This window comes from Macrobrachium nipponense, chromosome 40 (genome assembly GCF_015104395.2).
Source record: "Macrobrachium nipponense isolate FS-2020 chromosome 40, ASM1510439v2, whole genome shotgun sequence".
NCBI lineage: Eukaryota > Metazoa > Arthropoda > Malacostraca > Decapoda > Palaemonidae > Macrobrachium > Macrobrachium nipponense.
Window position 1 is genome coordinate 13915636 of NC_061101.1, and position 12500 is coordinate 13928135.

At 35.6% G+C, this 12500-nt stretch overlaps 1 protein-coding gene and 1 long non-coding RNA gene across 3 annotated transcripts in view; one reads left to right on the forward strand and one right to left on the reverse strand.

Moving 5' to 3' along the window:
* LOC135212298 (uncharacterized) overlaps positions 1-1239 on the reverse strand; it is a 6428-nt gene extending 5189 nt beyond the window's left edge. For both annotated transcript variants that reach the window (XR_010313851.1, XM_064245723.1), the window contains exon 1: positions 74-1239. Coding sequence is in view for 1 of the 2 variants with exons in the window: in XM_064245723.1 (XP_064101793.1) it covers positions 74-188 (115 nt within the window). In the remaining variant the exon portion in view is untranslated. The remainder of the gene's footprint in view (positions 1-73) is intronic.
* LOC135211937 (uncharacterized) overlaps positions 1-12500 on the forward strand; it is a 267529-nt gene that overhangs the window by 138005 nt on the left and 117024 nt on the right. The window lies entirely within an intron of this gene.

A 12500-nucleotide genomic window follows, 5' to 3' on the forward strand; every position in this document is an offset into this window, starting at 1 on the left:
TACAGAATTACTAATCACAGGAAAGAAAATTATGAGTTAGAATAGTCACAACGACAATATTATCGTAACCTACCTAGAGCTGTCACATTGAGTCCCTCAATTTCAGTCGGTGGCTCTACCACAATTTGACCAACGCAGAGGCCCCATAGCCACATGATTGAAACTAATCTTCGAATATTGTTCGCCATTCCTTCAGACGAAAAGCAAAACACTGTGTTTTGCCTTGATAGAAGTTCTTAGACGTCTTGGATCTTCAGATGATGATAGGCGTATGACTAAATTTGATGCAATATCTTCTTATAATATAAGCTTAAGGGTACGATCTTTCTAGCAAGGATCCTTCATCAAAAGGACCTTCTGGACGTCCTGTGCCATCGGCTGACGCTGGAAGACTAAGCAACACCCGCCGGTGAGATGCGCTATTTATAATCTCCCTCTAACGGTTAACTTCCCTCGAGATATCGGGCGCCGACCAGTCACCCCGAATCTCGGAGCCACGACAGTTCAAGGTCAATGACAAAGTTGCAGAGTTTCCCAGCAACGTAGGATTCGTTGATTCCTTACGCATCTATACATTTAACGTATGAATGGGCTCCATTTCTCGGTTGGGAGTTTTTTTAACGTCAGGTGCAAGAAAGACCATCATCACGAAAGAACAAATAAGTAAACAAACCCACTCTAAAGTTTCTCGTCCTCTTTTGTGTTTTGTTAGTAACAGAGGTGGAAAGACCTTGATTAAATCTATATATGAACACCGTCTCACACTTCCAAACGTCTTGACATAGAACATATTGAACGGTCAGTCTTACTTGCAGTTAGTTACTTCTGTATGACTCTTCCTTCTACACATAATTGTAATATGCAATGAGTGCTCCCCTTATCAATGGCAATATATATAAAAAAAAAAAAGATGGGCTCTCTCAGTAAGCACCTCACGTACGTCACCTGGGAAGGACCATTTCCACGAAGGGGGCAAAATCTCCGTCAACATGAAGAATATATCTTTTATTTTAAAAGTAAATGATTTTCATTTGAATGCAGCGTGTACTTTTACTCCAGAAATGCATTCAGCATTAACTATAGAAAGAATCAGAGCAGTACTTTCGGTAGTAATGCTAACTTTTTTGCGCGTATCGAAAGGCTTCCTCTCCTGTTGTTATAATGGACTCACACAAGCTGCAAGCAGATACCATCTATCGGTCACTTAGAGAAACGTATCCTGCCGGCTTATGTTTTTATTTTATTATATATATATATATATATATAATATATATATATATATATATATATATATATATATATATATATATATATATATATATATATATATATATATATATATATATATATATATATATTTTGTTTATTTCGCTAATGATACCTCATACCAGATACTACCGGACTTAGGGTCACGGCAGAGGACATCGACCGTAAAACTATTCGATTAGCAGTGGCTTTGCTCTTACCTGTTTATGTCACAATTTCACTTGAATAAACGATTTATTGATGTAATATTTAAAATACAATCAAATGGTGAAACACCTTGAAATTATGTAATTCGCATTTCGAATTATCTCTTTACAGAAACCCGCTCATATTGTCTGGAAAAAACAGTAAAAGATGAAAAATAATTTACTTGTTTTACTATTTAGTTTACTCTGGGTTAGGGAAAAACTTCTTTACTAGTGACAAAATAAAGGTAATAAACATCCAAGAATAACTTCTCGTTAATATACTTCGTTGCATAAGTGGGGGGGGGGGGGGGGGGGCAACATAAAATCTCTTCACTTGAAAAATTCACAGAGAAGACAATTCGATAATATCAGCTCCTTCAATTTTCAATATATTTATATGCGTGCATATTATTTTCAGATGTAATTCATAAAACTAACTTTGCGTTGACTAATACCTAAAACACATTGCCTCAAGCATTTGTTTGGAAAAGGAAGACATCTCTTCATTTGAAAATCTTCATGTAAAATATATCTGTCCAAACAATCGTAGTGACAGAACCAGATTTTGACAAAATATTTTTTTTATATCAACAACATGCCTGTCAACAAATCCTTGAGAATAAGAGATGTATAGTGATGAACATATATTTCGACGGAATGGGAAAAATTCCATAGTTATAACCTTTTTACAGAAAATTGATCTGAAGCATAAATCACAGCATGTGTATAAAACGGGTATATGTGCCGGATATTGTGCTTTCCTGAACTCCCTATTAAGCCTTGTTGTCTCGAATAAAAGTTCTGTGGGTGCAGTACTTAGTTAAAAGTGAAGTATATCTTAGTTTAACCAGACCACTGAGCTGATTAAGAGCTCTCCTAGGGCTGGCCCGAAGGATTAAATATTTTCTACGTGGCTAGGAACTAATTGGTTACCTAGAAACGGGACCTACAGCTTATTGTGGGACCCGAACCACATTATATCGAGAACTGAATTTCTAATCAACAGAAATAAATTTCTCTGGTTCTGGGTTGGAAGAGAGGGGAATCGAACTCGCGACTACCGAATCAGTAGGCGAGCACGCAACCCACTCGCCCAACGAGGAACTGCAGTGCCTTAGCAATGACTGCAATCGCAGGATTATCTATCTGCAATTCGTATAATTATTACTGTGTTCACCGCCAGCATTATATACCGAAATCTACACAAAAGTCTACTCAAAATATTTCTTCCTCTTTGTATTCTGGTTGTAAAACAGGTACGAAGGCCACGAATAAAGGTATTAATGATCGTTTATGATTCCCAACATTAATAAACACTATATCACATTTCCAAATGTCTCTAGCTAACACATTCTGAAACTGTTAGTTTATCGTAAGTAAGTAGTAATCTGTAGTTGTACCTTCTCTTACACATATTTTAACAAGTAATAAATTTTTTGTTTATTGTGGGCATAAAAAGTAATAAACATGAAAAATATATGTTCCGTATTCAAAGCAAATGACGCTCATTTGTGCAATATGCAGATTTACTCCAGGCATTTCTTCGATATTTACTCTACACAGAATTCAGTAAGAAAGTCTAGCGAATTTATCCGTATATGTAAATGCTTTTCCCTTGTTCGTTAAAATGGAATCACCCTAGCAGTAAAAAGTGCAAGATTCTGCCATCTGTTGGATCCTTAGAGAAACAAACCCAGTCGACTTAATCTTTCTGTTTCTTCTGGTGTGTACCTCATGCCAGGAATATCTCGATTTTTTTTCTTATTTACGATTTAAGTGAAACGTAAACAGTTCCAATATTTTTTACTTTTATTAATAATTTAAAAATGAGTTAACATTGTTTTTCAAGATATAATATATATGTTACGTATAAATGAGACAGAAAATTGCAATTTTCCTTTAGATTGATAGCTGTAACATCTCAGTTACAATTACACTGATATTAGAGCCATCATTGCAAAATGGGTTAACATTGATTTCCAACTTATACAAACATATGTATGTATAGATGAGGCCGAAAATTACATTTCAATTCCCCTTCAATCAGGTAACAATTGCAATTACACTAAAGTATTATTTATCATTCCAAAATACGTTAACATCAGTTACCAAGATATACAAATATATTTATGTATAGATGAGACAGAAAATTTCAACTCCCCTTCACACTAGTAACAACTTTATCATTACCAATGTATTATCAATCAAGCAATGCATGACAAAAGAATGGTATTGAATATGTGTGACACTTGGTATCCCAGATTGTTGGGGGTGATATCTGCAGAGCAACATACCCACAGGTGCCCGAGCCATCATCAGGTTGACCCGAGCTCCACAGGTGTGGTGGGACCCGGGTATAGGGTCCTTCCGCCCACCTGTTGTCTTTGATTCCTAACCACACGTCATCTGCGGTAATAGAAAGCGTCACTTGAGCATAATTTGGATGGAAAATTATTTTTCCATCAATTAGACACATCTCTGACAATTTTGAGAACTCTCTGTAGAAAGTCAGCAATTGTTCACCTCATCAAAATCCCTGCACTGATGCAAAATTAACCGTTCATTTTTGTTCATTATGAATGTTAAAGAATTTAATTATTTATTTCACGCAGACCTGGCAAAGTTGCCTAATATAAAAACGTTCTTCATCCTAGTACATTAATTTCTCAGTATATCATAACAATTTAATTGGGAAATTATTATTCCTACGAATATTTCTCCATAATATCCTTGCTGTATTTGCACAATAGCCACGTAAATACTTGATTCATTTTAGCTGTATTGATGAGGTTTTGGGATGCAAAAGACGGCCAAGACAGTGTTTCAAAATATGGTAACTTGTAAGGATGAAAGTTCGGCTGTAACCAGGTTGGCTCTTTGTCCCTTCTGTTATGGAATATTGAAAAGCATCACTTTGAAATGTATTTGGTAGTCTGTTAAACCTCACAACGCGATTTGGCTTAGCTACAGGGAAAAATTTTCAGTAGGAAGTGACACATAAATATGTCGAAACCATTAAGTGATTTTTACTTATTTTTATCATTATGTAAGGTAGGGTTATATGCATATTTTGAAATATGACATGAAAAGCAAATTTACGTAACCACGTGCTTACTCCCAGCTCCAACCCCCACCCCCCGCCCCCCACACACGCAAATTAACTCCTTTTTTCATATAGAGGGAATGGTGGTGATAGTATGGACCCCTCCTAAACATTATCATACGCTTCTTAAAATCAGTGTCATCTCAAGAAGTGAAAATGCCTTTTATGCGACACTATCTGTTATTATAGTGTTGTGAGCTAAACTTCCCCCCTTACAACTGCATCCTTATTCACTGTATAACGTGTTTTCAATACCTCTGTTGGCTAAGTGGGTCGTTAAGCGACTTGATAAAGGTGCTGTGCGCATTCCAATGTATGACACATATTGTGGCGCGACGACTGGTACATGACAACACACTTGTCAGCCGGGGACGGCTCTTACCACAAAGGTTGTTTTCCATGATAAGGCTTGATGTTATTGAAGGTTTCGACAATATTTGCACAGATGTTATTGAAGGTTTTTCAGTATTTACTTAGATGTTTTTTAAGGTTTTTGCAATATTTATTCAGATGTTTTTGAAGGTTTCTACAACATTTACTCAGATGTTTTGAGGGATATTTACCCAGAAGTTTTTGAAGGGATTTTACAGTATTTACTCAGATGTTTTTGAAGGGTTTTTATATTTATTCAGATGTTTTTGAGGGCTTTTACAACATTTACATAGATGTTTTTGAAGGTTTTTGCAATAATTACACAGATATTTCTGAAGGGTTTTACAATATTTTTGAAGGATGTCGCTTACTCGGGAGTAAGCCTTCAAACTACTTTGGTGTTGTTGTTCTTGTTATTGTTGTTCTTGTTAGGGGGTAGGAAAGGTCTATGGAAAGCCTAAAAAGGTCTGAAAAAGGTATTTATGCTTAATTTATTAGAAGGTAAAAAATAAATAATGTGCAATCCTTGTCAACTGTAGCGGCCATTATTGGAATTAATTACGCACTATTTGAAATTTTTTTTTATAAGCCCTGAAATCGCCCGTAATAACAGCAAGCTTATTATTCGCCACTTTTCTCAGTAAATGTATAAATTTGATAGTTTCAATAAAAAAAATCTTGAATAAGGACTTGCTCTTTGTAAAGTCTAATGTCAAGACAGAGGACTTGAAAGCGGTTGGATATTGCATATCGTTTATTTGTAGAAAATTTAGTGTTAGCCTCCCGTTACATATTAATTTTGATTTTTGAAATTCGTTCAAGTATAAAAGGTAATCTCTTTTAAAACAGATCTGATTCAGGAAATCAATTTGTCAACATATATATACATAGGAATAATGAGGCTTACAGTTGAATAAAAGTATCGCGCAAAGAGACGTGTATGGAATTTAAAATGTCACTTGACGTTCTAACATTATGGCTAATCTTTATGGAATCATGAGAACGTGAACAATGAAATAATTGGCTTTGTGAAACTATATAAACGAATATTTAGTCCCTTAATCTCCAACATGAGACAATAAAACCGCAGCGTTGCTGAGAGAACTTTCTGAGTTTAACTGAACTGAATTCGTGGATGAATGGGTCACAATGACTCCTCTATAATTCGTACAGTGTCGGGAGAAAAAAAAATACAAGGAATTTATGGAAATGAGTGCTAAGGGGCAAAGGCTGTTGCTTGTTAACGTCAACAGTGCTGGGCGAGGACGAAGCCTGAAAGGGGGAACTAATAAGTGCACCTGTTAAAGGGGGTAAATTCGTTTCAGATTTATGTCAGTGATACGCTTATATCAACTGTAAAGTGTGCTACAATTGTATATATATCTATATATATGTATATATATATATATATATATATATATATCTATATATATATATATATATATATATATATATATATATTATATATATATGGTAAGGTATATACGTTATAATAATGGCTTCTTCATCATAATCTGAACTTTGAGAACTTCGAGAACTTCTGCCATACGTGACATCCGCAGAGTATCATCTACATATCAACGTAACCGAAATCAGACGTTCTACAAACAAACACACCGCACGAATCTTCAATCTGTGTCAATCAGACCAAGGGCGACTACCAGCTGATCCGTGACGTCATACAACATCCCATATACACCAGCTAAGTAAACCTTTATTCATTCGGTGTGTAACTTTAGTGTTAAACCTTCGCAGGTCGAGAGATCGCTGTTTCTGGGTGAGTTACAAGACATCATTTAATCTCATTTTCTTGCAGGAAACTATCTTAATACTTTTGTTAACCGTTGCAGTACAGATTTCATCTTTGTCATTCATGCAAACCCTTCCTTTTCAGAGGTTTTACTGAAATATTTTATCATATCTTATGTGCCAAACTTTATCACTTATGGGACACATTATTATTTCTGTGACACATTGTGTTTTATATAGCATATGCGTTTACGCAGTGGACGTGTTTACTCTTACAGGTATTTTGATAGGGTTGCCAATAGATGTAGTGATAAAAATAAATCTAGGGTAAAGATGGCCACACCTCCACTGGTTTCACCCAGTAACCCGGTCGTAACTTTAGATAATGCTAGATCTGCAATTGTTCTTTCCATGGTCACATTAACCCTTAAACGCCGAAAGCGTTATAAAAAAAAAAATGTTCCCGTGTGCCGGAGACGTTTCAGAGTGAGCGCAAGAGCGGAAAAAATATTTTTTTCAAAAAATTATAGCGTGCTTAGTTTTGAAGATTAAGAGTTCATTTTTGGCTCCTGTTTTTGTCACTGCCTGAAGTTTAGTATGCAACCATCAGAAATGAAAAAAAATATCATTATCATATATAAATAATGCGATATATGATAGCGCAAAAACGAAATTTCATATATAATTGTATTCAAATCGTGCTGTGCGCAAAACGGTTGAAGGTAACAAGTTACATTTTTTTTTTGTAATGTACACTAAATTGCAATCATTTTGGTATATAACAAATTGTAAAACGATAAAAGCAACACAGAGAAAATATTATCACAAAATAATGCATGAATTCGAACGCGCAGACGTAAACACATTTTTTTTCAAAATTCCCCATAAATCTAAAATATTGTCCTAGAGACTTCCAATTTCTTTCAAAAGGAAGACAAATGATTGAATATTACTATACTGTAAGAATATTAGCTTACAAATGCAGTTTTCGACCATATCTGACGAGTTAAAGTTGACCGAATGTCGAATTTTTTTATATATATTGTTTTATATGCAATTATTTCGGAAATAAGAAAAGCTACAATTTTTAAATATTTTTCGTTTTATTCTACATGGAATTGCGCACATTTTCATATATATAAAACTATATGAAATGCCTAATATGAAACGGAGCAAATATTCCGAGAATGGGACTTACGCATTTCGGAGATTTGTGGCGGAGAATCCGCGCGCGGAGGGAAGGAAATTTTTTTTTTTAAATTCACCATAAATTTAAATATTGTGCTAGAGACTTCGAATTTGTTTCACGATGAAGATAAAGGACTGAATATTACTAGACTGTAAGAGTTTATCTTACAATTGCGTTTTTCGAACATTTCGGTAGAGTCAAATTTGACCGAACGTGGTTTTTTTCTATTTATCGTGATTTATATGCAAATATTTCGAAAATGAGAAAAGCTACAACCTTCAACTATTTATTGTTGTATTATAGATGAAATTGCGCACATTTTCATATATAAAACGTTATGTAACGGCTAATTTAAAATGGTGCAAACATTACCACAATCGCACGTATGATTTTTTCGGAAGAGTTACCGCGCGGACGTAAAGAAAATGTTATTTTTTTCATAAATTCACCATAAATCGAAATATTTTGCTAGACTTCCAATTTCTTGCAAAATGAAGGTAAATGCTTGAATATTATTAGAATATAAGCGTTTTAGCTTACAATTGCGTTTTTCGACCATTTCGGTAGAGTCAAAATTGACCGAGGTTGAAAATTTGTCACTTATCATTTTTATATGAAAATATTTCAAAATTGATAAAAGCTACAACCATGGGTTGTTTTTAGTTGTATTGTGCATGAAATTGCGCACATTTTCATATATAAAACTTTATGTAACGGCTAATTTAAAATGGTGCAAACATTACCACAATCGAATGTATGATTATTTTCGGAAGAGTTACCGCGCGGACGTAAGGAAAAAGTTTTTCATAAATTCACCATAAATCGAAATATTGTGCTAGAGACTTCCAATTAGTTGCAAAATTAAGTTAAATAATTGAATATTCTAAAATGTAAGAGTTTTAGCTTACAATTTCGTTTTTCGACCATTTCGGTAGAGTCAAAGTTGACCAAAGGTTGAAATTTTGGCACTTATCGTTATTTATATGAAAATATCTCAAAACTGATAAAAGCTACAATCATGAGTATTTTTTGTTGTATTTTACATAAAAATGCGCACATTTTCATATATAATAGTCCATGTAACGGCTAATTTAAAATGGTAAACAAATTATGTCAAAGTGACGAAATAATTTCCGAGATGTGTCACAGATACTTTTTAGTGTGGCAAGAAAGAAATTCGCGCTTGCGCGCCTGCGTAACGATTGTAAACAAAACAACACCTTGATCCGTGAACTCCCAGCATCCCCCAAGGCGCGTGATTCAAGAGTTTTCGGCTGGTAGGCCTAAAAGTATTTTTCCGCGAATTTAAAAAAAAAAACTTTTGTATGTCGACGTAAAATACGTCCAGTCGGCACCCGAGAGACAAAAAATGTCGACGTAAAATACGTCCAGTCGGCGTTTAAGGGTTAATTGGTTTTTCTCTCAGGGGGTAGAATCATGGATTTCATCAGTGGATGCTCATTTGAAAGCTAAATGTATCATTTTGCCGTCCCTACAGCTACAGGAAGCTAAAAGCTTCATTGACTTTGCAAAAGGGGATGCTGGGTCCTACCTTTGGGGTGTTTCCTTTCAGGAGGCAAAGACATGGGATGAATTTAAAGTTAAATTACGCTCAGTATATGGCAGCGAGGAAGCCTTGGACGCGGTTTTAGCTTTAAGAAAAATTTTTAATCTGGTCTCTATGACTAATGTTAGCTTGGTTGATAGAGCAGCACTTATTGCAGACCATTTGAATGAATATCTGGATAATTTGAATCAATCTAATTCGGTTAGTGGTACAGACATGGCCAGGCTCATATGCTCAACTTTCATAACAGCTATGTTGCCAGAAGCCTTAGTACGGTGTTTTGATGAAGAGCTAATGTCCGACAGTATGGAACTAGATATTTATAAACAAATTAAGAGACATATGTCTAAATGTACATATTTAGATCCCTCACTTATTCAAGTTTTTGCAAAGAATGGAAAATAAACCACAGCAAGTAAATGTAGTTAACAGTAACTTGGCCGGGATAACTTGTTTTAACTGTATTCGCACAGGCCATATGATTGCAGATTGCCGTACCTGTTATTGTTCCATTCATAATAGCTCAAGTCATGCATATGCTCGTTGTTTTTCGCGTAACCAGGTGCAGAGTAATGTTAAAAATACACAGCACATTGGCAAAGATAATAAAAAGAAAAATACACATAATCACAAAAAGAAACATTCGAACAGTAACTATGCACAGAATCAGAAACAAGCAAATCGGGCTTCAGGGAACTCGGTTCCTGGTCCGTCTAGCCAAAACAATCAAAGTCAGCCAAATTTTCCGAGTGTCCAAAGCAAAGCAAATACCACGAAAATAACTCCAGTGGGGGGGAGAGTGATGTTGGGGTATCCGTATCAACATCCTTTGAATTGAAAAATAAATTTAATCATCTAGAAGACTTATGTGAAACACAGAAGATTCCTATGAATCACACGACCGTATCCAAAAAATCAATGCAGGAACCCGTAGATTTTCATAGAATTCACGCTATCACCAGTAATGATGAATTATGCCCTACTTTACACGCCGTAAATCTAGAATATCAGCCTTTTACATTGTTTTTCGATTCCGGTAGTCCACGTAATATCATGGACTTACGGACTCACCGTTTGTTGTTTCCGAACTTCCCTATTGAGAGGTCTGGAGTACGACTTTCGGGCATCGGCAATAACGAACTAAGTGTTGTAGGCGTAACTCAGATTCAGTTCAAGGTGGTTAAGTGCATGCTTACCGATACCTTTATAGTTGTACAATACATTGATATGTATCCAGTTGTAATTGTAGGATATCCATCCATGTGCATTCAAAATATTATCTTAGCTCCTGACAAAAATGGCGTGTTTATCAAAGGAAAATTCTACAAATCTTCTAGCACATTAAAATCCGTTTTGGACAAAAAGGAGACAGCCAATCAAACAGTAATGTATATTGAAGAACCAATCACCTGTCTCATGAACCATGACATTATCCAAGAGACCCAACAGAACTCTCACACAATTGCAATGGCAGCTTGTGCACAATCTCTCGGGCCTAATGCACCCTTGTATCTCTCATTGCGTGTTAAAAAAACCTTGCCAGGATCTGAAATTTTCATCCTTCCAGACACTCTGAAAATTAACGGACTTTCTGTGGCATAAGCATTATACACTGTTGACTCACAGCATCAGGTTAACATTGAAGTCTGTAACCACTTGAATACCTATCTAGTAATCAACAAAAATCAACATATCGTAGATCTGGATGTGTATAAGTACCACGTTTTCACCGTTGCTGAAATTAATCACGCTCAGCCCATTGTTGACGAATCCCTCTTACAATGCATCAAAAGTAAAATCGATAAAGACATTCAAGATGTGGGGATCCAGAAAATTTTTTTTGTACTTTTATCTAAATATCATGATGTTTTCTCCACAAGCGAGGGATCTTTAGGGAAAACGGATGTAATTGAACACCATATACAGTTAAAAGACAAGCATAAAGTTATTTATGTACCTTCGTATCGACTCCCTATGAAATTTCAGAATGAAATCAGTGACGAAGTAGCAAAAATGTTAGAAGAAGGAGTAATTAAGAAATCGAATAGCCCTTATCACTTTCCCTTAATTGTTGTACTAAAAAAAGATTGGACTTTGCGTAGATTTCCGTCGCTTAATCGAGGAAACGATTCCTGGTAATTTTCCGGTGCCATGTACCGACGATATCTTATCCTTGTTAGGACATAATAGACATTTCACGATCTTGGATTGACGTAAAGGCTTTCACCAGATACCCTTAGCTAAGGAAAGTACCCCATATACAACCTTCAACACAGCCAGGGGACACTATGAATTTTTGTGTATGCCTTTTGGCTTACGTTGTGCTCCAACCACATTTACCAGAATGATTAATATTGTGTTTGGAGACTTGCTGGGAGAAACTCTTCATGCCTATATGGACGATCTTGTAATCTTTTCTCATACCTTAGAAGAACATTTGCATAAACTTGAACTAGTACTACAGAGATTACAACAACACAATTTAAGAGTAAAAATATCTAAATGCGAGTTTTTAAAGTCAGAATTAGTCTATTTAGGTTTTACGGTATCTAGTCAAGGTCTTAAGGTAGTCCAGGATAAGGTGTCTGCTATCCGTAACTTTCCGGTGCCTACTAATGTTAAGGGTATACAACAATTTCTGGGCTGCACTGGGTACTATCATAGGTTCGTGCACAACTATTCAATCATAGCAGCTCCTTTAACTGATCTTATGAAGAAGCGCACATATTTTATATGATGTGAAACGGATCAACAGGCGTTAGATACCTTGAAAGAAAAATTGTGCAGTTCACTTATCTTAAAATTTCCTGATTTCAGTAAGGAATTCTTTATTGCAACTGACGCCTCAGACTAGGGGGTCGGAGGGGTACTACCTCAGCAATATGATAAACAGTTTTTCCCAATAGCTTGTTATTCAGGTAAACTGAAGCCCTCTGAAAGTAAATATGCAGTAATAGACAAAGAAGGACCTTTCTTACCATAAGGACCTTTCTTACCATAAGCCCCTTACCGACTTCTTGAAAGGCTTTAATCACAGTCCTAGAAGAACTCGGTGGCATATGATCA